General features: G+C 39.3%; 9 protein-coding genes across 9 annotated transcripts; 3 read left to right on the top strand and 6 right to left on the bottom strand.

The window, feature by feature from the left end:
* Position 1: 1 nt before the first annotated feature.
* Positions 2 to 3115, bottom strand: BATDEDRAFT_85078 (uncharacterized protein; the record flags this gene model as incomplete). The annotated part of the gene is made up of 9 exons (XM_006676071.1): positions 2 to 219; positions 299 to 390; positions 498 to 619; positions 715 to 957; positions 1042 to 1227; positions 1303 to 1696; positions 1821 to 2572; positions 2674 to 2772; positions 2907 to 3115. 9 exons carry the CDS (start codon positions 3111 to 3113, stop codon positions 29 to 31), a joined length of 2286 nt encoding a protein of 761 aa, XP_006676134.1. The 3' UTR covers positions 2 to 28.
* Positions 3116 to 3390: 275 nt separating this feature from the next.
* BATDEDRAFT_85077 (uncharacterized protein) lies at positions 3391 to 5228 on the top strand. The gene is made up of 8 exons (XM_006676354.1): positions 3391 to 3514; positions 4032 to 4079; positions 4177 to 4275; positions 4386 to 4461; positions 4560 to 4624; positions 4703 to 4747; positions 4840 to 4856; positions 4961 to 5228. The coding sequence occupies exons 1-8, from the start codon at positions 3400 to 3402 to the stop codon at positions 5093 to 5095; spliced, it is 600 nt and encodes a 199-aa protein (XP_006676417.1). The 5' UTR covers positions 3391 to 3399; the 3' UTR covers positions 5096 to 5228.
* A 255-nt stretch (positions 5229 to 5483) lies between these two features.
* BATDEDRAFT_9160 (mitochondrial nucleoid protein MNP1) lies at positions 5484 to 6147 on the bottom strand (the record flags this gene model as incomplete). The annotated part of the gene is made up of 3 exons (XM_006675023.1): positions 5484 to 5600; positions 5709 to 5825; positions 5965 to 6147. 3 exons carry the CDS (start codon positions 6145 to 6147, stop codon positions 5484 to 5486), a joined length of 417 nt encoding a protein of 138 aa, XP_006675086.1.
* A 641-nt stretch (positions 6148 to 6788) lies between these two features.
* Positions 6789 to 10597, bottom strand: BATDEDRAFT_15693 (uncharacterized protein). Its single transcript, XM_006675078.1, has 12 exons — positions 10552 to 10597; positions 9698 to 9930; positions 9173 to 9514; positions 8913 to 9069; positions 8763 to 8800; positions 8593 to 8676; positions 8474 to 8525; positions 8175 to 8378; positions 7490 to 8069; positions 7227 to 7382; positions 6931 to 7104; positions 6789 to 6853 (listed from the first exon to the last, which is right to left on the bottom strand). The coding sequence occupies exons 1-12, from the start codon at positions 10571 to 10573 to the stop codon at positions 6811 to 6813; spliced, it is 2085 nt and encodes a 694-aa protein (XP_006675141.1). The 5' UTR covers positions 10574 to 10597; the 3' UTR covers positions 6789 to 6810.
* Positions 10598 to 11275: 678 nt separating this feature from the next.
* Positions 11276 to 11494, bottom strand: BATDEDRAFT_85977 (uncharacterized protein; the record flags this gene model as incomplete). Its single annotated transcript, XM_006676070.1, has 1 exon — positions 11276 to 11494. The coding sequence occupies one exon, from the start codon at positions 11492 to 11494 to the stop codon at positions 11276 to 11278; it is 219 nt and encodes a 72-aa protein (XP_006676133.1).
* Positions 11495 to 15764: 4270 nt separating this feature from the next.
* BATDEDRAFT_22328 (uncharacterized protein) lies at positions 15765 to 17118 on the bottom strand (the record flags this gene model as incomplete). Its single annotated transcript, XM_006675472.1, has 4 exons — positions 15765 to 16016; positions 16722 to 16781; positions 16835 to 16925; positions 17039 to 17118. 4 exons carry the CDS (start codon positions 17116 to 17118, stop codon positions 15765 to 15767), a joined length of 483 nt encoding a protein of 160 aa, XP_006675535.1.
* A 994-nt stretch (positions 17119 to 18112) lies between these two features.
* On the top strand, positions 18113 to 20673 carry BATDEDRAFT_85287 (uncharacterized protein; the record flags this gene model as incomplete). Its single annotated transcript, XM_006676353.1, has 8 exons — positions 18113 to 18452; positions 18696 to 18852; positions 18993 to 19116; positions 19208 to 19497; positions 19577 to 19638; positions 19740 to 19912; positions 20049 to 20393; positions 20497 to 20673. The coding sequence occupies 8 exons, from the start codon at positions 18113 to 18115 to the stop codon at positions 20671 to 20673; spliced, it is 1668 nt and encodes a 555-aa protein (XP_006676416.1).
* A 285-nt stretch (positions 20674 to 20958) lies between these two features.
* On the top strand, positions 20959 to 22675 carry BATDEDRAFT_22326 (uncharacterized protein; the record flags this gene model as incomplete). Its single annotated transcript, XM_006675471.1, has 6 exons — positions 20959 to 21053; positions 21144 to 21800; positions 21899 to 22097; positions 22194 to 22215; positions 22307 to 22411; positions 22560 to 22675. The coding sequence occupies 6 exons, from the start codon at positions 20959 to 20961 to the stop codon at positions 22673 to 22675; spliced, it is 1194 nt and encodes a 397-aa protein (XP_006675534.1).
* Positions 22676 to 23289: 614 nt separating this feature from the next.
* BATDEDRAFT_7345 (uncharacterized protein) lies at positions 23290 to 23517 on the bottom strand (the record flags this gene model as incomplete). The annotated part of the gene is made up of 1 exon (XM_006674875.1): positions 23290 to 23517. A coding segment is annotated over one exon (228 nt), but the record flags the coding sequence as incomplete, so codon positions are not given.
* Positions 23518 to 26499: the final 2982 nt, after the last annotated feature.

Genomic DNA, 26499 nt, shown 5'->3' with positions numbered 1-26499 from the left:
CGGTTAATCCATAGATTGATTCGACTCTTTATTTTGAAATGCTCGGCACATTCAAAATCTTACTCTTATTACTATCTACATTGCGAATCGCTTCACGAACAACTTCCATTGGCTTATGGGTTGTAAGCAACTTCAAAACCTGTTTACCTTCAGATACAACGATCTGGCAGAAATTAGGAGCCACATCTACAAGTAACATGACATGGTCATATATGTCATCTATAGTATACACACCATGATATAATCCATTTGTCAGTAATGTAAATGCTTGTGAACATTACAACTCAAATGCACTTACTGGCCGAAAGGTTGTGGTGTGCAAATCCATCAGTGAGATACGATAATGCCATTGGAAGTGGCATAGCAACTTTTTTAGTACTAGAGTAATGTCTGAATCAATTTGGATAAACACGTTCAATATGCTCAAAATTAGTCGACTTTACAACAATACTAATAAATCAAATATAACTGTACTGTATCGACACCAAAAACCTTACATGTTAAGGGCTTGAGCAATACTAGGTAGACGCTTCAACATCTCAATCCGTTTAATGGTTTCAGCTGATGGTGTCGGGTTAGCCTTTTCTTTTTCAGCTTTGAGTCTGTTTTTTTCCTTGAGCTAAATCAGATTAATAATGCAGTTCAACAACGGAATAAACACGTCAGTATACTTGAGCACGTCAAGAAAGATTAAAGTATTGTTGGCAGTTGTACCTTGAGAACAATAGCTGCCGCACGAGAGATTTTCTTTGTTGGAGTGCCATTATTCGACTCTACTGTTTCAGATGGATCGTTTGAAGCCAACGACAATTCAGAATAATTGGGTGTATCAATGGATGTTTTTGACCCCAATTCCTTTTTTTCGGTAGTTTCAGAGTGAGCCTTGATTTTTTGAGCAAGCTTTTTTGCCAACTGTTCATTCAATCCTTGAAACGATGCACCAGTCAGTGAGGTTGCCTACAAAAACAAAGCATACATTAGGCATTATATGTAAAGAGATTGATTTGGAACTGGTTATAGAATATAGCGTGGTTCACTTACAACTCCAGGCATATCACAACCGCCTCTTTTTTTCCAGAGTTTTTGAAAATGAGTCAGTTCAGGTTCAGGAAGAGCAGCCATTGGCAATTCTGGAACTGTTGATAAATCAAATTGAGAATGCCATTGTGGTATTCCGCACAATCCCTCCATCTCTATTTTGCGTCTAGGATCTGCATCCAAAAAGGCCTAACATAAAAGAAACTATAACTAAGCATATTTTTGATTGATCAATTAAACCATGGTTGTTCAATAAGCATTTACATTATGTGTTGTATCAACCCAGTCTTCTAAACGTCGTCGAAATGTAAGAAGACGTGACTCCAGCATAGACGCAGCCATGATTAGTCGCTTGTGTGTTGAAAAGTCATCAATCGATCGAGTTTCAGGGCATATGGTACGACGAGACACGGATAAAGGGGTATTTTCTTGTTGTTTTCCCTGAATACATGGAGGCAAATGCATTGAATTTGCAATGTTTTTTGAAGGCTGAACTAGAGCTTCAAAAATAGATTGGTTTGCATCATGGGAAGCTTTAGAAGACTCAATTAATATTGAAGATACTGACGCGCCATCATGCACAGTTCTAACAGCTTGAAGATTGTATGCCTCTGGGTATATATACATAATTTGAGCCAAATGGGAAAGCTCAAATGATCTAAAATTGAAACAAGTTGTGTTTAAAAGTATTTGGCAAGTACTGTATCAGTTGATTTTGATGCAGTTATAACAACTGTAGATTACGTATAGCTTAGCCAATGTACAATATCATTATGCTTTACCTGTTGCTATAGTTCTCCACTGCCCTGCGAATTTTGTGATAGATACATCGTTGGTCGCGAGCAGTAGTAAAATCATGCACTTTTTCAAGTGCTTCAAAAGTTTTTTGAAGCAACTCTAGATGAGAAGGAAGTTCGCGACGATGAATCACTGCGGGTTTACTCGGAGTATCCAAAGCAGAACTAGTGCCATTGATAAGGTGTTTATATTTAATATATGCAGCAACCTTGATTGGAGGTTTCTCAGTAGGTAAAGTGACTGAAATATTTTTTCCAATTAAAGCTGAACGATCTGGCTCAATAGTTTCTAAAGCCGGCATGTTAATAGCGTCAATAGGCATGGGAGTAGACGGCAGACACGTGTTGGATGAGCTGCTTAAAATGGTATCAGCCTCATCCAATATCTGTTCTGTGTGTTTCCGTTTTAAATTTATATTATTCTTTTGAGCATGCTGTTCTAGATGTGCTTTATCCTCCACGACTGGATCAGATTCTTTTGCTACTTCTTTCAACGATGCATCTGAAACAGATGATGAATACCTAGAGGTTGTTTCAAAAGTCGAAGCAATAGCAGAACTATCAAGGATGGAGGATATTGGTGATGCATCATCAGGGACTGGGTCTAGAGATTGCAGATCTGCTTGAGTATAAGGAGAAGATGTTGTGGATAGATCTGGTAAATGCAGAGTGGTCTGAACTAGATTTGATTTTGAGGAATAAAGAGCAGGCGAGAGTAGTTTATCTGTACTGGTTTCCTAATAATTGATATTATTTATAGTAGCATATATCAAAGTTAATTCAAGATCCAAGGAAAAATTAGTTTGTACCAGCTAGAGTGGCATTAGCCTAGACTTACAGTTTGTTTAGAAAGACAAGGCCGTTTGGCAGAACGTAAGATCACCACAGAGTCGTCCAAAGAGCATTTGGAAGGGGTTATAACAGACCCATTTTTTTGCTATTGAATTGCAGTATATTCACAAGAGTTAATAAGACCTGATAAGCCAGTTCTAATCTTTGTATAGACTCAGTCGTATTCATATTTAAAGATGTAGTATATTCACAACAATTAGCATCAAAACGAGTTTACACCTTTTGAGGAGTTTTAGTAACGGTAGTTGCGGACAAGTCGGACAAGAGCAAAGCGGTTTTGACAGGATTAGCCATATCATGGCCATCTATGAAAGAATTGGCAGTTTTTTTAGAACGTTGCAAGAAGGAAGTGACAGAAGGAGTGGTTTCTGGCAGTCTTTTTAAATAACTTGCTCTTCTCCCATTGGCATTAGAACGAGCTGACATTACTGTTGAATTTAAAGTTACAGAGTTGGAAATCACAAATCAAATTTTTATTCGAATCCACTGCAGTAGTAATAATAAAATCGTAGAGTAATAATAAAATTGTAGAACAGCAATAAAACATAAAAACAAGTTCTTTGATTGTTGCATTCAATCAACTCTTGTAAGAATAGCAGACTGTTTTTATATTCAAGTTGGTGAGATTGTTACTAACCCTGACATTCGATTGGATTTGGAATAAAAGAATTGTTCGATTTTGACATTCAACTTTCAAACACCCCGGCATCAAATGACTGATAACGAGACTCACAACGACGATGATTTGGCCCCTTCCACCACTGCTGGTTACAAGGTCGGTGAAAAAAAGACTTTAGAAGAGTTGGCTCAGTTGGATGCCGAGGATGGTAAGAGTTGTTATATGGTTTACTTTTAATCTCTCATAGTGGATCTAATGAACGGACCAACTTCATACCAACCACTTGGATGTCCTGCTGCACTCTTTGTTATTGGGCTGAATCCTAGTCAATGATGATAATGTAGAGATCTCAATATGTGTTTTTTTCATTTTCAAATATCCTATGCTAAACAGTGTCTTGATGGTTTGACCAATAGCTTGTGTTTCATGCAAAGTAGCTGCAAACCTTGCTGCTCTTTTGTCCAGACTTTTGTAATCATTTATTCCTAAACCACTTGTATCTAGATACTTTTGTCCTACATTTTATCTCGCCACCTTTGTCAGCTATTGCTTTTCTCATGACACGCCTAAATTAACAGTACAGCTTGCTGTACGCCCAATCGGGGTTAAGAGTTTATTTAATAAGCCCATTGAGCTGTTTTTATTTATTAGCAACATCTATTGGGTGGTTTGGGAAATGTACCAACTTGTTTTGGTTTCAACATCTAATGCATTGTTTCGTATAGAATCACTCAAAAAATGGAAAGAGTCGCTTGGTGTCGGTGCTTCTAAATGTAAGTCGACTCTAATCTTGAACGCCTGTAAAATAAGTCTGGTAAAATATTGTTTGCATGGTATTAATATACTTGCTTTAACCTCTCAATTTCACAGCATTGCCACCTGGAACGGATCCAAGAAAAGTAATTGTTCTTGCATTGGCACTCGAAGTCGAGGGTCGTCCAGATGTTTCCATTGATCTATCAACTCCTGGTAAGTCTATATGTCGATGCTTGATAGTATAATTTTTTATTATCAAAACTTTGGATTGGTGTAACATGGTGTTTTGAAATAACGCTTGCCTGCAAATTCAATCATTTTAGAGGCAATCAAGGCTCTTGAAACCAATGTTCTTACAATCAAAGAAGGTGTCGAGTATCGCCTCAAAGTGACTTTCAAGTAAGAGATCTGATTGTGCTTTTATCTTGCTAATCGATTTAAAAGGCTCAATTCTAACAGGTTCTAATTGGCATAATATTGATTGTTTATAAACTTAGAATTCAACACGATGTTGTTTCTGGTCTGAAATATCTCCATGTTGTCAAGCGTGGCCCTCTTCGAGGTAAATGACTCTAGCCTTGTTGCTGCATATTGAGTATCAGCAATCGACTGACCTGAATCTACTTTGCATTGCTTTTAGTGGACAAGACTGAAGAAATGGTTGGCTCATATGGCCCATCTGCTGGTAAATTCTGTGTCATACTTGATATTGTTTGGAATGATTGTTCACTAGACTAATTTGTTATACTATGCTGTTTTGATGTATGGAATCTATAGAGCCCTATACCAAAAAGGTTGGTTTTGATTGCTTGGCACAATCTTGCAGAATAGACTGTCAAGTAAAACTGCGATTTTCCTTATTACTAAACTATCCTATTTTTTGTGCTTGTTTAAATAGTTTACACTGGAAGAGGCTCCAAGTGGCATGCTTGCACGCGGCCAGTATACTGTCCGAAGCCGATTTGTGGATGATGACAATCAGGCTCATCTTGAATGGACCTGGACCTTTTCGATCAAGAAAGACTGGGATTAGTATTGTTTTGCGCTGTCCACCTCACATTCTACTCTAAGATACGGCTGTTTTTGGCCGCCTTCACTTTACCCTCCTATGATCCCTTATTGAGAAACTCGGCCTTCTCGAATGATATTAACGTTGGACCAGTTTTTGATTGGAATTTGCTAATGAGTTTGACTATGCTTGTTGGGGTTTATATTGGTACATTATGAAACTGTTAGTATTGCATTGATGCTTCCACTTGTATTATTGCCGAGTATGCCTTGCGCGACTGGTTAAATACCAACTCATTGCATCCAAAAGCGTGAAATTCAACATTTTAAATCAGTATAAAAACAACAACCGCCAACACAACATTTTTAATACATAGGCCTCATTAGACAGTCACCCATCTACTATTGTGTATTTATTCCAGGGTGACAGTTGCACCATTAGTTTCGAGAACTGCTTTGATTTTTTCTGCTTCGTCTTTGGGCACGTCCTCCTTGATGGTTTTTGGTGCAGATTCAACAAACTTTTTGGCCTAAATCCCGATACATCAATATTCGTCAAATTGAGCAATAATCCAAAAGCACAGAATATATCAAACACAACATCTAAATTCTGATCAAACAAGGATGGGCTAGATTACCTCGACAAGATTGGCACCAGGAAGTATAGCTTTGATTTCCTTGATCACCTTTGCCTTTGATGCGGGATCAAACTTTTGCAATGTTACCTTGAAGCTGGTTTTCTCCTTTGGCTTTTCCTACAATTAAAATGCAATCCAAGTAAAAAAATGATATATTCCGATACACAAGGGCCCACACCATAAATTAGCGTTTTGTATGATTTAAAATGTAGTGCGTCAGGTTTCAACCTATGCATAACATCAATCCTTCATGTACCTCTACAGGAGCAGCACTCGAGGCAGCAGGAGCGGCAGCAGCAGGGGCTGACATGACCACGTCTTGAATATTCAGTTTAATCTTCAATGCAGACACCAAACTTGCTGTTTCGAGAAGATTCAATGTAGCAATCTCATCTACAATTTTTGTAATTTTTGCAGAAGATTCCACTTCAGTGGACATGTTGCGTGTCATGAAGCTGCGTTTGGGATTGTACGCCATGAGAGTTGATGAATATCGTAAAAAAGTAAATTGATTCATGTATAGCAAGTGTTAATGTCCAAAGCCATGCCGTGATACAGTTAAAGCAACGTAATGTGTATAGATCAGTGTCAACTAGAGTCCCAAAATAACATTCACATTCTGAATCGTTTAATCCAATGCCATTCTCATGATCTTTGGTTCAATCTATGAATTAACATTTTCCATTTGGTGTGATTGATTATGCATTGTTGAGAGGAAAAGAATCAAATCTGATGGAATAGTTGTTCAATACATGAGCAAGATCAGCTCCAAGACACTGCACCTTGTCCGCGAAAGAGGTGAAAATAGACGCATGGCAGCACGAGATTGGCATCTTGTGACAATAGTAACAGGCTGAATAAACAAGGAACTAGCTTTGCAGAACATGGTTGTGTTCTGTTGTCCAATTTGAATTTGCTTTGGATTCGATGGCGCTGAAAGAAAAAATTCAAACTTGCCAGATCTCAGCTGTGAAATGTGAATGTCAAATCACGTGGTTTTAGGACAGATTGAAACTTTGATTCAACCGGATCTACTAACACAGTGACTATATTGTATGAACTCTAAACCAATCCACTCTTACTCAAAAACATAAAAATAATTCTATTGCAATTGAACCTCGTCTTCCAAATATTTGTACTCAAATCTACACAATGTAGTATTAAAAATTAGCAGACCAAATATTAATAAACTCGGCTGTTTTCTAATTCAGATTCAACGTACCGAAAGTCAGTCTTTTTTCGTTGACACCATGACTCCTCGTAGTCAAAATACACATAAGTTCCTTGCTCAAACTCGTCTGTAATGGTTTTTGGCTCTTCGTGCCGTTGAAACCATGTTAGATATTTTTTATGAAATCGCCATGATTGTCGTTTGAGTTCTCGCGCTGCAAGAAATCTAATCCAAATAAATCAAAAAAGTGATTTGAAACCCACTCAGTTAAACTCTGATTGCTCCAGCTTTAAGTAATCTTAAAATTGAGCATATACTAAAAAAGACTAAAATTTGGCACAACTTACTGCTGGTATGTTCCAATACGGTAATAAAAGATGAAAAAGAGTGTGTCCACATCAAACCGCTCAAAAATTAACGGGTTAGACTCAAATGTTGCCAGCGGAGTCTGTGGGTAGTAGCTTGGAACTGGATATGGATCTTTTGCAGTGTATGCCTTGGACCTATGTTTGATTGTTTAGTCAGATTCAAACAAAATCGTCAAGTAAACATTGTGATGGGTACAACATAGTTAAATGGCATTACAGTATACAAAGTCCATTCGACATACTTTGCCGAGTCTGTAGCGTCTATTAGACATTGAAAGCTAGATTCAACCATTCGAGAAAAATAGGCATCATTGCTAGTTCGCTGCGATCGCTCTTTAGCAATATCAAAAGAAGCAACCAAATCAGCCAAAATGGGTGGCAAATGATTATCCATTGCTTCCATTATGGGTGGTGAAGACTCTGCTGATTGGTCAAGAGCTATCCGATGAAGCATATCATTGGAAAAAGTCTCACTTGCTAATGGAGTAGCTACAAGGCTGCGATTGGATGACGGACTAAGTGAAGGAGGCATTGATGTTGAAGTGGATGTGTATTGAGAGTTGGCTAGATTGAACGTGACTCGCGATGGTGATACTGTAGTAAGAGATTGAGGTGATCCTTTTTGTGCAAGTGTCTGCACTGCCAAAGGATGGTTCTCATTTGGTAGAGTAGTGTGTATCGAATGCTGTTTTCCGTTAATCTCTTCCGTATGAGTAGGCACATTAGTGGCCAAAACAGCCAATGACGATGTTTGATGACTCCCAGCAACTGTTAAATTAGCAGCTGCTGGTACCATAACATCTGCAGTAAGTTGTCGTATTCCTAATGTTTAATACACAGAACGTGGTAAAATAAACAGACATATTCGGTAAAGCAATGAATATGATACATTACAAACTATAATACTAATCCATAAACTATCAATACCTTTTCCAGTATCTGCTGCCTTGAAAGGTTTGATGTGTGGATCTGGGATAGTGGTAGATGCAGCGGCGGCGGCGTATCGCTGTGAGAGTGGTGCAGGTGCCTCAACAAGAGCAGTACCAGTTACGCTACGAACGGGTGTTGGGGCTGGGCGAGGAGGAAGTATAATCGATTTTAACATGGATCCTTTAGCAAGATCCTCCTTGACTTTATTATTGGAAAAGCAAATTTAATTTTAGAGATATTACATCACGACAATCCAAATTCAAGCAAAAACCAACACTACTAAAAGGTAGCAATACCTGTTGCACGCACTGGCAACACCGTTGCCTTTAATTTGGATGGAGAAGAAACCTTTGACCAAAAAATGAAATTTTAAATATAAATGCTGACAAAACATGTATCATTAAAAAGCATATACCTTTACGTCGTGATCATTTTTACTTCCTTTTCGTTTTATTTCCGAGTCAGCATCTCGATCTTTTGCATGATTCTTTACTGTGATCTACAATTCATCAACACGCCAGCTTTAGTCAAGCAGCACTACAAACAAGCGTATACTAAAATCACATTCTATAAATGTCAACTTACCTCTCGTTCCTTGAGAGGTGGTGATACCATTGGAGTGTCTGATTGTCAAATAATGTAGACATGAAAAGGCAGTCAATGCATTATTTTAGTCGCCATACAGTCTCTACAACAGAAAATCGGCAGTCAAGCTCAAGCATAAACTATGTTTACCAGTATCTGAATCATCCTCGTCCTCATCTTCGTTTGCAAAACCGTATGCTTCTGCTTCCTCAAGATTCAAGCCTTCGTATATACCTTCATCTTCCTCAAAATCAGGATCTTGGTTGGACTCGACATAATATGCTACATCATCTTGAACACTTGCAACCTAAAAATACGATATTTGAGCATTATTAATTTGCATAAAACAAAATTTTGGCAAAGTCGCCCGAGTTTCTTTAAAAAAGTATAAATATACACTGCTAGATTACCTCTTCAAGCTTCAAATTTCCATTATCCATCATTCGCAACACAATCTCAAGTGTAGTCTGATGATGCTTATGCCGCTCGATGATCTTGTCAATCTTACTAACCCGATCAGATTTAGAAGAGTCGCCTTTTTTAGCTTTACGAACGGCTATTTGAAGAGTTTCAAGCTCAGCTTCAAGCATATCAATTTGAACATTAAGCTCGTCGGTCATTTCAGCTATCCACTGTCGAAGATCCTCCTTTTCTTTTTCCTGTGGATCTATGCGACTTGCTGCATTTAACCCTGCCTGTGAATAGGCTTTTGTTTTGAGTTCCTTTTCCATCGCTTTGAATTTCTCCATTTGCTATAGGATGAAAGCAATGAATGCAGCACATAGGGTTAGATGCGTGACTTTTTGAATGGATATCCAAGTTTACAAAAACAATCAATACACAATATTGATATCTTGAATGTTGATTGAACAAACGCCGACAGTTCAAATTTTAAACACAAATCAAGATTCACCAAGTGATTAAATAAAAAATACCTGCTCAATCAGTTTCCGGTTGTCAAGCAACGCTCTCTTATCCTTGATCTCATTTGATGATGCCCATGATTTGATCTGATCACGATACCGTTGGAGTTTTTTGATTTCCTTTTTGAGATCGCCTTCAAACTTTTCCTTTTGAGCTTGGTTGGATGCAGTCGAAATCTTTTCAAATATGCTCTCAAAAATCTCGACTCCTTCGGATACTTTTTTGAGCGTTCGTTCGATCTCGGCTGTTGTGTTTAATAAAGTATTGAGAATAACAGTATGAGTTCAAGAAAAGAGCGTAAGTGGGATTTGGTATAACTAGACATCCGGTAGCAGATTAACTAGAAAGCCAATAAATGAGTATAATTCACAGTATGCAGCTGATCACACATCAATAGGATACCAAAAAAGAATCAGGTACAAAATCGTATCTGTCCAAGTTGACATTGAAATAGACAAACGATGCTGAATGTAGTTTGATGCATAGTGATGGAGGTTTGACTAGATGATGAGATTCTACAAGAACACATCATATGATGTGTGCAGTGGCCGGCTGTAGTCAGCAAAATGCTGTTTGACAATGGATCAAGCAAGGGATGGTTCCAAAGAATTGTTTTAGCAAGTGCTAGATAAACCTAGAAAGAATAAGACTGTTCTAATGAGAATGCTCTAAACTTGTCAATAAGAATCATTTTCTTATTACAGTCAAAGGTGGTTTATAAGAAATGCCATGCATTCCAACAAGTTCTAGACAGCCATATGTTTATTTCACCAATCCAGTGGTTGATGCGAATCCTATGCAAAGGAAATAAGTGGGATTTCCTGTAGAGATGAATACAAGTGCATGCCAGTCGAGTACAATTGACCTTGTAGTTTTCTCGCAGCCATGAGAAGTCTGTATGTTGCAAAGTTGGTCAAGTGGTTGAATCCAAGAATTGGTCAGGTCGACAACGCGCATTCGCTGGCTCGAGTGTTCGTCCATTTTCACTGGCTGTCAGCTGGTAGTCTGAGACTTGCCATTCCTGTCCATCAACTGTCTCAATCATGGTTTGGATGGTTTGACCATTTAAGATTCCTGGAAATGCGTATCTTTTTGCACTGTCGCTTCAAGTCAATAAGCTTTCGTTTTAGTTCAAGCCAGTCTGGACTTGTCTGCTCATGAATATACTGTCAAGTTGGCTGCTATCCAAATTAACACATTGAAAATGCTCATGACATTCGAATCGCTCATGTCCTGGTAGATCGATAGTGTTTAGTTATACCATTGAATATACGGCTAAATATCTATCTGTCAAGACTTCTTATAATAAATTCAAATAATACACAAGTAAACCACTAGACACTATTTTTAATTCCTGCAACAATACTGGCACTGCCATGGTTGAATCCAAATTAGTTGATTTCAGATTCAGTTGGTAAAGTGCAACAGACAATTCGTAGCCAATCAAATTCTCCGATTTCCTGAGGGTGAGTTTATGGGTATATATTTGACTTTTTCCAACAATCGTTTGTTGCTTCAGTCTGCTAATCGGTCGCAAGGTCAGTTTGTTGGTAAATGTGCCGACCGTCCGCACCTACATCTTGGTTGAATTAGAGGTTGCTGTTGATGACCTTGACATTTAAACAAACTAGAGTCTCTGAACACATTGTGTTGATGCTTTTTCGTCTCTGATGCAGCCTTCTATACCATCTTTTTATCTTTTTTTTTATGTCGAGTAGAAAAATGGGGTCTGATCTGTTATTTTGTTTGCCTTTTGTAGACTTGAGCGACTCTTTGCACATGCCTCGACTGATTTCTGCTGTTGGCATTGCGATCTAGGTTTGTTTATAAAATGATTGTTGAAATACTTTTGGCTATGATGAGTTTTCCTGGCACAACTATATACGCTGGAATTACCGGCTGATTACCTGATGATCCATAGGAATCCTGAGCCCTTTTTTTTGACTGCATATTTTAAAAACCTGCTGGTTTACTGACATTTTTGTAGTTTTTTTACAATGGTGTGTACAGTTTTAAAAATAATTTATTCGTGGGCTATTTTGAAAATGATGCTTGCAGACACAAATGACATTGTGGACTGCCTGTCAATAGCACTGGGCACTGAGCTATCATGCTGACTCGTGCACTTCTGATTCATTTGATTCCATTTGTGCTTTTACAAATTTTCTTTGGTATCTGTCAGCTGACTCTCTTATAGTGTTTATAATTCTATTTGTACAATGAACTTTTATGGTTATACGTCGTCAACGTAAGTGTTATTTTCAGCTGTTTTGTCTTGCAGAATCTATTTTTCTCTGGGATATACAATGGTTAGATGCTTGTTTTTCTACCACACATTAATTGTGCTGCCTTTTCAATTGGCATGGCATTCTCAATTGCTTCAAACAATGTTCATCGTATGATGCACAATTATAGTTTGAGCTGAGATTATCTCTTCTCCTTTTTGGCAGTCATGCACTGTACAGTCATCAGATTCATTAGGCTCGACGCTCTCATGTGGGGTTTGTTGAAACTGATGTGACCATTTGGTTTTGATACAAAATGAGCATGGGGAATGACTGAGTTGTATCAAGGAGTTTAGGGAACAATGTTCAGTAAATTGGCACCAATCATTCCCATGGGACTGGCTGTTGTTCATTCTGACACTTGGTGTTTATTACATGAATACGGCTGTAATGTGTTGGCAGATGTGAAATCAAAATGAGGAAACGATGACGAGTCAGACGAGTTTCTCGATGCTGCATAAATCTTTTTTTTTATTCATTCATGCCAAAACTGATTGATTATCACATCTGCCCGAGTCTGGTACTTTTGCTTTAGTATTACTTTAGCTAATCAATTTGTCATGTTTTAGACCTGGTTGCATACTGCATATTTTCAAGATCGTGGACATTTTTTGGGTTAGTTGTTGATTATGGAGAAAAGTGAATGTTGGTTTGGCGAGCGATGATCCTAAAATGAAAGACAAGCATATATCTGAATTTATGTGGATACATTTCACGTCTGACGCCTTTTCAGCTCACTTGTTTGTATTGTGATGTCTTGGTCATAGATCTGATCTAACCTTGACTGTTTTAGATTGGGTTTCTGTCATATAATATACCGATTCTGATGTGCTTCTTGAACTAGAATGGTGAGTGGATTTTTTGAGATTGAAGGAAGCAATGATGAATTAAATTTATCACGACGGTCTTATGATACTCTTGATTCGAACGCACACAGTGCAACCATTCTGAGCTTCTTGAATTTACGCTTTTGGTTTAGATTCTAACATTATTTTTTGACGGTCTTAGGATTGTTTACGGCTGTATTCATGTAAAATAAACCACTTGTATTTATCTTTCAGTAATTTTGGTTTGGGACATGGTTGGATATTCGTTACGTTCTGCTACTGGAGATTGACTGCAAATGTCATATCAAAACGATCATCAATACTGCCTGGTCAAGTGTGTCAGCAAACTTGATCCAGTTCATATGTTCATTGGCGCATTCAAGTCGCTGGATTGTTGCATTGTGTTTGCCCAGAATACGCTTAGTTGTATGATCAAAATCTATTATTAAACCTGTATTTGTTTCAAAATGAAATCATTCTAGTAATTACTTGGTTTGACTATTTACAGAGTGTGTTGATTGTAATCTGGGACATCAGTACAGATAGACACTGCAGTATGTGGTTGTTTCTAAACTTGCATATATTAGCATATTAGTATATCCATACTTTATACGCTAATAATCAGACTCGACTCGGAACACAACAGTTTGTAATCAACGTATACAAAATCACGATATACAGCATCAACCAAACATCATTGTAACGTGGGTTTATTCATTTCAAAATTCACAAGTTTAAACTAGTCGGTGCGACTTGAACAAGCTCCAGATCAGATGCTGACACGCATATAGCCAAGACTTTTAGACATATTTGCATAATCCAAGGCCTCCATTTGTGCTTATACACTTCTGGCCTGGGAGACAGGCTTTGTCACTTCTGCAAACGCTTCCAAAATTAGACATACTACCAGGAGCAGCAGTGACAGATACGACGAGTGCTGCGATGAATGCGATGACAGTGAATTGCATAGTTGGTTGATATAGATTAGATTGGATTGAACTAGGTTGGATTGGAATAGACAATGTTTGATGAGTCCAAGAGTTGGATAAAACCTGGCTTTTTATATTGCAGATTTGACCTGGAACAATCTGAAAAATCATATTTGGTATAGCCATAAAGCCTTGCATGCAGTCGAGAATACTCAGCAGCAGTAAATGGTAACCCCACTAAGCCAGTATGGGACCGAGTAAATCATATTCGGCCACTCGTTTCAAGATTGCATAAAATAGACATGCTTTTAAACATTACATAGCAAGTTTGGTAATATCACCGAGACTACATCACAGGTGATCTATCAGTATTATCCTACACTCCAACACATTATACTCACATGAGTGCATTGTTGACATTCGAATTTACAATACAACTTGTTTAGAATAATACTCCAGTCGCTATTGAACTATGTTGACCAAACTAAGCAAGAGTTCACAACTACCCTGATTCCAGTATGCTTTTACAACATATTACCACGTTTAAATGGATCAGGGTTATGATTGTAGTCAAGCTTTGTTAGACAAGCAAAATGGGGATTCTACTAATGAACATTTGGCATTCTAATACCCTGACTACTAAAATTAAAAGCAATCTTTAAAACCTGCATTGCTTTGTTTTACAGTGTATACTATGACGATTGAGTTATTCTGTAATTGTGCTTGAATACACCTGCTGAACAATGTTTAAAAGCATGTCTATTTTATGCAATCTTGAAACGGTGGCTAAATATGATTTACTCGGTCCCATACTGGTTTAGTCCGGCTCAATTTACTGCTGCTGAGTATCCTTGACTGCATACAAAGCTTTATGGCTATACCAAATACGGTTTTTCAGATTGTTTCAGGTCAAATCTGTAATATAAAAAGCCAGGTTTTATCCAACTCTTGGACTCATCAAACATTGTCTATTCCAATCCAACCTAGTTCAATCCAATCCAATCTATATCAACCAACTATGCAATTCACTGTCATCGCATTCATCGCAGCACTCATCGTATCTGTCACTGCTGCTCCTGGTAGTATGTCTAATTTTGGAAGCGTTTGCAGAAGTGACAAAGCCTGTCTCCCAGGCCAGAAGTGTATAAGCACAAATGGAGGCCTTGGATTATGCAAATATGTCTAAAAGTCTTGGCTATATGCGTGTCAGCATCTGATCTGGAGCTTGTTCAAGTCGCACCGACTAGTTTAAACTTGTGAATTTTGAAATGAATAAACCCACGTTACAATGATGTTTGGTTGATACTGTATATCGTGATTTTGTATACGTTGATCACAAACTGTTGTTCCGAGTCGAGTATGACCTCGTTGTATAACAACGGTTCAACCTGTCGAGTCTGATTATTAGCGTATAAAGTATGGATATACTAATATGCTAATATATGCAAGTTTAGAAACAATCACATACTGCAGTGTCTATCTGTACTGATGTCCCAGATTACAATCAACACACTCTGTAAATAGTCAAACCAAGTAATTACTAGAATGATTTCATTTTGAAACAAATACAGGTTTAATAATAGATTTTGATCATACAACTAAGCGCATTCTGACACAACACAATGCAACAATCCAGCGACTTGAATGCGCCAATGAACATATGAACTGGATCAAGTTTGCTGACACACTTGACCAGGCAGTATTGATGATCGTTTTGATATGACATTTGCAGCAGCTCGAGTCATGTCTGGTGGTGCAACACACAACAACCATTACTCCATTCCACTATACGATGCGATGTGATGCCAATCGTATCATTCAGTACAGCAGTGATAATATTTTTGGCATACCGAGTAATCACTACTTGTGTCTTGCTATGGACGATAATGGACATTTACTTGACTTGCAGTAATGGCAGTACTTGCATATACGTGATTCACTTCCACCATACAAACTGTTTCCGATTCGTGACGATGCCACTGATCTCGACTCGGATATACCTTGAAATCGACTAGCTGATGCAATACAGCAGCTGGTTCACACCAGACACCCGAAAAACAACATGATATTGGTCATAATATACCGAGTCGCATTATATACATCGAATGATACACCTGATGAACCACCCAATCCATTTGCTCGTTCTGCTACACACAGTTCAGTCAATATGTTGACGGCCACTATGCGATCTGCTGACAGTCTGCATACACTGTATTGATTGTATTGATTGCATATATCGACAACAATAACGGTGATCACATTAATACAAATGACAAACACGGTATTACACTGATTGATGTGTGACATAAACTGGTATGCAAGGTCTTGCAAACACACATTGATGGATCGTGGTGCTCAACAAACTCGTCACTACTGAGCATGGTTGATTTCAAACCAAACAAGTGTGCTGTGCTGGTTGGTTCACTAGTCGATATTGTTCAACAACAGCAGTGCGTGTAGCCCAATACTATTGTTGTGTTGATTGACATTCAAAATGCATTCAACACTGTCACGGTTGGTGCCTTGATATGATAACTGCAGCATATGTGATTGATACCACGCACACTGGTCTTGCTAACACCGCTGCACACATGCTCATCAGCTTGTGCTCAGACTGAATCATTGGTTTCTAACCCATTTCCATTTGAGCATGGAGTCCAGTGGTGATGTCCACTGTCGGATTGTTGTCCAACGTGTTCATCAACGACATACACGATGATATCAACCGATTGTCATTGCATGAGTATCGTGTAAATCACCATCAATGTGAGGATTCATGTATGCCGACAATATCGTGATATTTGCCGATTCTGATCAGTCACTCCAATTGGCATCTGGTGTACTTGCACAATGAATGGAACAATGTCAAACAAGTTTTGGTGTAGTCAAATGCAACATACTCAGTTTCCGTGGTCACAACACTTTGATTCCGAATTACCAATTGATATGATGCTACACGAACAACAGATTCGTCGTGTTCAACACTACAAATACCTGGATGTTGTATTCCACAACCACTGTATCACACCATGCGACTGGACTATAATCAGGTTGCTATATCCAATAGCATGTTGGTTGTGTCTGGTTCTTGCAAACCACCAACTCACAATCAACTTTTGGACACGAATATTCTTGGCAGTCATTCTAGTAATGGTCATGTACGCACTGGATCTGGTTGGTGGTTGGTGGTAACTTGACCTGCATACACAGTCAACAGTCAAAAACGGTGTGCTACACATTGAATGCATGCAAATACATGACTGTCAATACTTGTTGTTGAAATGGGTTCAGATCACCATCAGCTCACTCACTTGTTGCACCGATGTGATTGCATGATCAACTTGACACCAACCAAATCACACTCGAATATATATGTTCCAGTCATGTGCATGGTGTATCGATTGTCAACTCACAATGTCAACTCCAACACATTCCATCATGATTATGGTCACATCACACCATGCTGATGTATGTCGATCGCTATCACATTGCAACCGACTGTCATCCAATGACTGCAATGCAATACCGTGCATGTATTGTGACTGATATGCTGTGCACCATCAGCAAGTGTGCAACTGTCACTTGATATATCGACTCTGATATGCAACAACATGCTGTGTTTACTGTGATCAGGTTTTTGATCAATCTTGGACTCACGATACATGGTTTGACATGTTGGATCGTGTGGATGTGTCATGAACTGCAATTTAGTTGCAGATACACATATGCTGGACATTGACTGATGCATACTGTGCAATGACTGATCAGTGCAGGTGTAATTGCACACTTGGTGGTATTGTGCATTATAGTTGTTTGACAATGGATGAATGCTGGATTAGTCGGTTATATGCAACCCATTTGAATCGACCTATTTGGACAAACACTCGATGTAGCTGACAACAATGTGTATACATGGCTGTTGGATCAGTCGAGTTTCTGTTGGTAGCGTACCATTGGTAACAGGCACAACCCTGACACCATCACCAAAACAATCATACAACAGTTGACCAATAAACTTGTAACACCACCAGAATATGCTTGCACAAGTTCATTTCATGTCCCAACACTCAAGTTTAAAAATCCATTCAAAAGAAAGTTGGATTCGACTAGTCTCAATACAACTTTAGAAACTCTTGTATTCTAAAATCTCGTACATTTGCACTTTAATTCAACAAAACAATATCTCAAGTACAACTATACATTCCAATCATTTCATGAGACTGACGCTCTTAATGATGCATTGCATGTGAATACAGCTGGTGTCCAAATATATTCAAACGTCTGGCTTGCCAATTGAATGTTTTGAAAAAGGTTCGAGTTTTGAAGCAAAAAACAAATCGAGATTTGTATTTTATATTCTACAATTTACTCAGACGACATTGGCCATGTCTGACTGCAACAATACCAGCCCTACTGACAAGACACTTGCAGAAAGCACAAATGCTGCATTGAACATTACCGACACTGCTGCTTCCTCAAAGAAACCTGCTGCTTGTGGAGGAGGTGGTGGTCCTGCATTCAACTTCAAATCGTCCTTCAACTTTGGTGCTTCAGAGTTTGTGCCCACATGGTCTGTACCTTCTACTCCTGCCCCCGCCAAGGCGGTTTCGCTATCTCTTGGCTCTTCTAAACCTGTTTCAGAGGCGGCTAAACCGGTCTTGGAAACTGCTAAACCTCTTCCAGTAGCTGCTCCAGCTCCAAAGGAAGAAAATGTTGCCAAAAAAGGTTGGACTGATCTTTGCTAGATTGCCCTATATATCTCAGCACCTGCATTGTAGGAACTATTTCTTCCGTGCAGACTACTTGGTTTTTGAGATTTTTGATCAACTCCAACCATGGATACCAGTTCATCTATAATGCAATGATCGCTGTTGGATGTTGCGCCATATATTACGTATATCGTGCTGTTTCTGAAAATTGTTTTCAGTTTCTACAGATTGTCCTAAATACTGACTATTTTATATGCAGCAGTAGTCCCTACTCCAGTTCCAGCTCCTGTTGCTCCAGTCATTGATGAGCCCGAAGAAGAGGACATTCGATTGGGCGAAGGTGTCAAAAAGCATCTCAACATTATTTTCCTCGGTCATGTCGATGCTGGTAAATCTACTATGGGTGGTCATATTTTGTAAGTTGTTGTGCACTTGATTATGTTTGATCATGGTCGACTCTGGTTTGAATATTCAATTTCCAACCGCAGTTGCATGGATTCTATGCATATTTTGGATAGTTGTGCCTGGAACTGTTGATAACATATTTTTGGTCTAGGTTTCTTACTGGAATGGTTGATAAACGTACTATGGAGAAATACGAACGTGAAGCCAAAGAGTTGGGTCGTGAATCATGGTATTTGTCATGGGCATTGGATCTCAATCAAGAAGAGCGTAGCAAGGTGATTTGTCAGCTTTTTCGATAGTTTTACTAGTTTGAACCTTGGTAGCCTTTTTTTACATATTTATTAATGCCAACTTTAATGTATATAGGGTAAAACTACAGAGTATGGACGTGGCTACTTTGAAACTGAACAACGCCGATTCACCATCATTGATGCACCTGGCCATAAAACATTTGTTCCAAGTATGCTGGGAGGTGCTGCTCAGGCCGATGTCGGTGTGTTGGTCATTTCTGCTCGAAAAGGAGAATTTGAAACCGGTTTTGAAAAAGGTGGACAGACTCGTGAGCATACTCTACTTGCCAAAACAGCCGGTGTCAAACGTCTTATTGTTGTAATCAACAAGATGGACGATCCTACTGTCCAATTCTCCAAGGAGCGGTGAGTCTAATCAATTAAAATTTTATGCTAATGCTGTATGTTCTAACCCTATGCGGAACTATTGTGATTTACTTGTTAGATACGATGAATGCGTTGGAAAAATTATGCCCTATATCAAAGGTGTTGGCTATCAGAAGGCTGGTATGAGGATCTTGCTTATCAACCATTGTCATGCATATTGTTTTTCATACTCTAACCGTTTTAAACGTATCGACTTGCTGGTTTCAAAACCTTGTTTATAGACATTGATATTATGCCTGTATCTGGGTTTACTGGTGCCAATTTAAAGGAACCTCTTGATTCCGCCGTATGTGACTGGTACACTGGCCCAACCTTGCTGTATCTCTTGGATAATATGATAATTGATCGCAAGTATTCTGGACCTCTCATGATGCCTATTGCCGACAAGATGAAGGTACTCATTTGTTGTTGCTACGGGCTCGATTTGGTTTTTGTAATCTAGTTTTAATGGTCACACCTAGATGATGAGAATCTTGGGTTTATTGCTTGCACTATGTCAATGACTCATTTTTGATGCACTTTTTGAATAGGACATGGGCACAGTTGTTCTTGGCAAGATTGAATCTGGTTCGGTTAAAAAGGGCCAAACGATTATGCTCATGCCCAATAGGCGCACGGCTGAAGTCACTGCTATTATGCAGGAAGATTCAGAGATTACGGTTGCCATGACAGGCGACAATGTGCGTGTCCGTCTTAGAGGGGTTGAGGAAGATGATGTTATGTCAGGCTTTGTCATGTGTCAGATTAAAAAGCCAGTCCATTCTGTCTGTGCCTTTGAAGCTCAAATTGCTATTATTGAGTACAAAAGTATTATGTGTGCTGGATACTCTGCTGTTATGCACATACACACTGCTGTTGAAGAGGTTTCTATCACTGTATGTATACAAAGTGCCAGATCTTGAATGCTGATTTTGTAGATCGATAACTGGATATTGATTTACTCTGCGTGTCTAACCATTGTCACAAACATGTTTCTAGTCTTTGATACATATGATTGACAAGAAAACAGGCCGAAAATCCAAGCATCCACCCAAGTTTGTGAAAAAAGGAGATTCTGTAATTGTTCGTATCGATGTGTCGCAGAGCGTGTGTGCAGAGCCATATGCCGAATATCCTCAGCTTGGCCGGTTTACGCTGAGAGACGAAGGCAAGTAGCTTGTTGCTTGTTTTCATGTGTAGCAATCTCTAATTTAAATGTATTTTAGGTATTACGGTTGCTGTTGGTAAAATCATCCGACTTATAAATGATGCTGTACCACAGTAATTGTCTAATCCAGCTTATTAAAATGACGGATTTGGTTGAAATAAAGTCGAGCATTTCTACATAGTTTCTGCCAAATGTGAATGCAAATTCCAATCTAGTAAAATTGTTTAATACTGAATGACTGCCAGTATCTCGTAACTGGTTCAGAAATTTCAACTCAACCATCCCAAACATTAATGATGCTGCATTCATCTACAACCGAGTTGCACTCTGCCATCTCCAGTCTTGTATCTTGTACAAACAATCTTGACAAGAACATGAAAGATCTACGGTGCGTTGGGTTATCGATGCCAGTGTTGGCCGTACAATTCCACCGAGTCTTGCAAATATCATACTAAAGACTACTGCTGTATTATCATAGGTCGGATCTGAGCCAAGTCACTGAATCCAGCACCACTGCTCTTACATCTAGTCAGATATACGGTTTAGAAGCCTTTCACCAGAGACTTTTATCGCATTGTGCCCAACAAAGCCTTCATATCAATCATATTCTATCTGACACTGAGGATGGAAACCAAACATCCTCTCGACCAACATCTGCAACACTAGTCAAGGCAGCAGAAGCAGCACTGTTTCATTTTCAAGCCCAGTCAGAGTCACTCAAACAAGTGTTGATTGACCAAGGTATTCCCGATATGCAGGATCTAGATGTGAAACTTCAGCCTATTCCATCTATCCAGCAATGCTCAACCCCAAAACTGCCATCACATCCTGTAAAACGACGGTGTGATGTTCTTTCACCATGGACTCCCAGAACTGCACCACCGCAGCCAGATTTTACCAATGGGTTTGCCAAGTCTACAGATAATCATCACATCAAAGAAGCCTTGGCTACTAATGAACTGGATAAGCTGGCTGATCTGGATGATATGTTGGATACAATGACATTGGAGGATCTGGGCTTATCTTCGCTCAGTCGAGATCTGATTGAAGACAAACGTTTTGTGTCCGAGACCAATCTAAATCATTATTCTACTCCAACCACATACTCCTCACTGCCATCTGTTCATACTGCCAGGTAAATAGAATCGTGTTTGCTTTATGTCTTTATGGACCGACTTGATGAACCACTGAATATCTGTAATCTGTACATACTCTACATGTGGGGATTTGTAGTCAATCTAAAACTCAGCTTCAATCGCCACTAATACCTCAAATTAGCGGCTCTCATTTTGATGGTTTGGAAACCTCTTTCAATCCATCCATAATACCACAAAAATCAGGATCTATGCCAAAAAACTTTACATTGCGAGGACTGTCCGATGCTGAATTCAAGCTATTGGAACCATTTTGGCGCTGCCAAATCACACACCAGGTTTGTCACCGCTAATGATATATCTATCATTTACAATCTACATTTGCTATCAAGTACTTACATTTAGTTCAATTTGAACATCTTGCCTTTGTATAGTTTGTTGAAGATACCATTAGCGGTAAGTAGATTGAATATTGCATAACTTGCTATGAATTTAAATTTCTTACTAGATTCACTTTCATCAATCTGCAATATAAAATTCTATTTAGAAATAAACGAGTTGGCCGTTGATAAGAGAATGATGAGTGGCGGTGTAATGCAACCAGAAGCTGACAGATTTACTTTGGCGGAATTAACCCGATCATCTCAGATGGGTATGTTGATTCCAACCTATCATATACTTTATCGAGCTTCTTGATATATATGCTGAAATGATGGAATGCATATATTATATTCTCTTTTTTAATTGCCAAAAAACAACTCGATACTAACCTTTCTACTGGCTATGGATTAAACATTTAGATTCAACAAAACTGAATGATGTATTATTGGCACTTTTACAGATCAATCGTATCCGTCTGGTTAAAGCTGGTACTACTTTTGATGATCAATGCTATGGTTTTGCCGAATCTCAATAAGATCAAGTAGAATGAATGTGAAACTACACGCCTTGTCAATTTTAGTGGAGTTTGGTCTTGCTAAAAGATAGGTTTGGTGCTCTAAACCATTGGGGCAATGAGCATCATGGTGTGGTTGTGATAAAATAGAGTACTTGTTTACCAGTGGTATACAATGCATGTGTGTACAGCAATATCAATATAACTACAATAAGTCAGCCCGATTGTAAATAGCTGCAATTTCATTAGATGGTTACTGGACTGGAAAAATGCGCAGTAATGATCAAGGTGTCAGAAATATACATACAACAATGCATTTAAAAACTCTAATAAAAATACAAGTGATGCCATAAAACCAATGGCTCTGACTGATAATCCACATGCCAATCAACTACTCAAATCGTCATATATTACAAATGCAGTCCATGTTCTACACGACGGATTCGAGCAGCTTGCAAAATTCCATCAATACACGCACGGCGTCGACGTCGACGAAGATGGAGTAAATTGTCTTGCGAAAGAGGCTGTCGCATCAGTGCTCGCATATCATCCAGTCCTGGATCCGATACATACCCGAGCATGTGTGAGTGAGCCGACTCGATCAAATTACGGTTCTCAGTATCCCAAACCGGCATATGGATTCGCGAATGTTTATTAAGATCCTGCATTCGTTTAAACGTACGTCCACATATTGTGCATGCATGCGGACGCAGTTTAAGATGCACCCGGATATGCGATGTTAAATGGTCCCGTTTAGATCGAAACACTGTGCATCGATCCCAATGACAATCAAGACAAAGATTGCCTGTCGTTTTGCGTCCAATATGGTCGTCGCAGATATGTCGATACAGTAGGTCGCTCGATGCAAAACTGTAAACGCAGCGTGATGGAAATACCCACAAACAAGCCAGTTTGGGTTCTGCACTGTCAGGTGCTGTCGTTGCAGTGCTGCTGACTACTGCAACGTCGTGTGAACCACCAACAGAATGTGCAGGTTTGCCCGACTCCATTACTTTTTCGTCGCCACCATTTGTCGACCACTGATCTGGAATCACCAATGGCGACGTATCAGTTGATGCGACCACAGCAGTTTGCGGTAATACACGAGCAGCGCTTGAACAAGATTGCATGTCAATGGCTTCAGTGCTGGTTGCATGTGTCCAAATCGTGTGCCCAGTGGAATCAAGACAACGTTGTGGCATCACCAACGAATTCGGACTTGGTTGTCGAGTGGTACAATTAACTGCATTGATGGACGAATCTGCGTTGGTCAATGGATACACAGTTGTATGTATTGAATGTTGGTGTTTATACTTGTCATGTATTGTATCTGGATACTGTGACTGTTCAAGATCGTGTCGCTTGGTGTGTTGAGTTTGGTGGTCACGTAAACTGTGTGTTTGTTGGGTATACTGATTGTGCAAATTGTGTTCCTGTTGGGTATACGGATGTTCACGTCTGACCGGTAATACTGCTTGCAATATTTTTGTTGGTGATATTGGCGATATTGTTGATACCGATGATTCCATTGCTGAAACTGACATTGATGCAAACGACGAAACGGGAGTTGTCGCATAAACTGGTGGCGGAGTGATTCTTTGTTGAGCTGGTGCAAGCGATTGTCTGTTCCATTCATTCCGACTAGATGGCTGAGTTGCTTCTGACCAGTTTGACGGACGTGGTCCAAAGTTGGTCTGGTCTGTATTATCACGTAATGGTGTATTGGACAGTGGCATCATATGCGTGTTTTGGTCGTAAAGGTATGTTCTGGTACTATTAGGATTGAACGTGGACCGTTGTATGGACCATACATTGCCAGTAATGGTTTGTATTGAAGGAAGTGTTTGCTGCAAGACTTGAGAGTCACGTTGTGGTGGTAGTTCTATTGGGTGTAATTCAGTCCATGTCACTGGACGTCTTGTATCTTGAATTGGACGGTGTTGTGCAATATGTTGTCGTAATGATAATGCCATAATGGACGGTAGTGAGCTTGGCGAATGGAATGAAGGATTAGAATATGCCGAGTGAACTGAATGCGGCGAAATGGGTGAATAAGACGCTGATTGAATATGTGAATTTGGCAGCACTTGAATATGCGAGTTTGGCAAATCCATTGATAAATGCGCATGTCTAGCCATTGGAAATGCGGGCTGTTCAGTAACCAATGATGATGACACTGGATAATTGAGCATTGTGGCAAGTGCAGTTGGATGTGAGTTCAAAGTGTCTGATGAAACGTCACGATGTACTTGATAGTAATGTGATTGAGTCGGTGATTTGTACACAGATGATTGGATAACGGGTTGTACTGGCGAGTGCCCAGATGGATGATGTTGTTGATGGTGTTGTTGTTGATCAAAAACAGAGCACTGTTGTTGTACAAGAGTCGGCTGTATCTGATCGTGTCTGCTTGATACTTGCTGATGGTTGGGTAATGCACCCGTTTGATGGCGGCAGTCTAGACAATGACACTTGGTTATTGATCGCGCCTTGTCATCTTTGGCTATTTGACAAGTGAGAGGCTGGACCAGACATGGTAGCAATGTAGTTTCATGTGCCTGATGATATTGACTGTGGATGCTATTGTGGGTCAGTGATTTATGGATGTGTTTAGAAATGGAGGTGCAATCCTGTCGAGGTTGGTCGGCATGTGTGAGGATAAACGAACCATTTTTTCCACTTTCTTTGGCTACCACGGCTTGCACCATTTGCACTTGATTTGCAGAAATGCAAGAAATGGCAGTCTTGTTTTATCTGCAGAACTCGTCCCCTATTTTACTGTTTGATGCACAGCCTCTGCTAACGTGTTGGTGGATGTAATGGGTAACTTGTCTGGGAATCAATGTGACTAGCCAATGACTATGGTGGTGAGCAGGCTGGCGGATCCCTTAGGTTTGACCACATTGAGAGCGACGTGATTATCGTGTTGGTCGGATTAAATCCAAAGCCACAACCATTAGTATTGTATGGGTTGAGTGATGCACCCAAGCCTCAATCCTGCCAGTATCCCATCAATCATCTACTACTGATTCTGTTGCAACAGTGTATGGTTTACTGTTATTGAGACTGTTGTTTTGTTGGGCTACTCAGCCTTGTTGCACAATCGGAGTGACGGTTATTTTAAAACTACCGACTGCATTGAGCTGTGCTGTCAACCCAACTTATGGGCTGTCGAATGATCAATTGAACTCGAGTAAACTCCGCACCAGTCTGTATGGAGAGTGTTGGTTGTTAATTTATGCATTGTCGGCACCAGTTGGATTACCAAACAATCCACTTGATCAACAGCATTACTGGTATTAATATATTTGTAAATCCACATTGGTGTTGCTTACAAATACAGATCAAAACAGTATTGTAAACTACAGTTGGTGTTGTCATGCTGCTTACAATTGGTCATTTATTATTGCTCAACTTTAGTCTTGCTCACCAATTACTAAATACTCTCAATCACATTGACATTTAATCATTCAATTCATAGAATATTTCATCAAGTTCATCCAACTGAATGCTGAATCTTTGCTCAAGTTCAATCCAAATAGAATTTAACTTGCAAATCTCAGCAAACTGTTTGCTAATTTGAATGGCAAGAGCATCTATTGTTCATTTCTCCGTATCGCGGCGACAATCTGACTTGTTGACACGGCCAGTTTGCTAAACAGTCTGCGACTTCTCTCGATTCAATATAGGACAGCATTGACAGCTGTAAAATGATCAATATTTGACATCACTAATAAAGATAGCGATACAGTTGTGGAAACAGACAATCTCAAGAAACAACTCATCCTGCTGCTCGTCCAACGGATTGTATACGCTTGGCTACAACGTCCTATTATGCACGAGTC

The sequence above is a fragment of the Batrachochytrium dendrobatidis genome, assembly GCF_000203795.2.
Source record: "Batrachochytrium dendrobatidis JAM81 unplaced genomic scaffold BATDEscaffold_1, whole genome shotgun sequence".
Classification (NCBI taxonomy): domain Eukaryota; kingdom Fungi; phylum Chytridiomycota; class Chytridiomycetes; order Rhizophydiales; genus Batrachochytrium; species Batrachochytrium dendrobatidis.
Note: the sequence above shows the minus strand (reverse complement) of the source record. Positions and strands in the feature narration are given on the sequence as shown.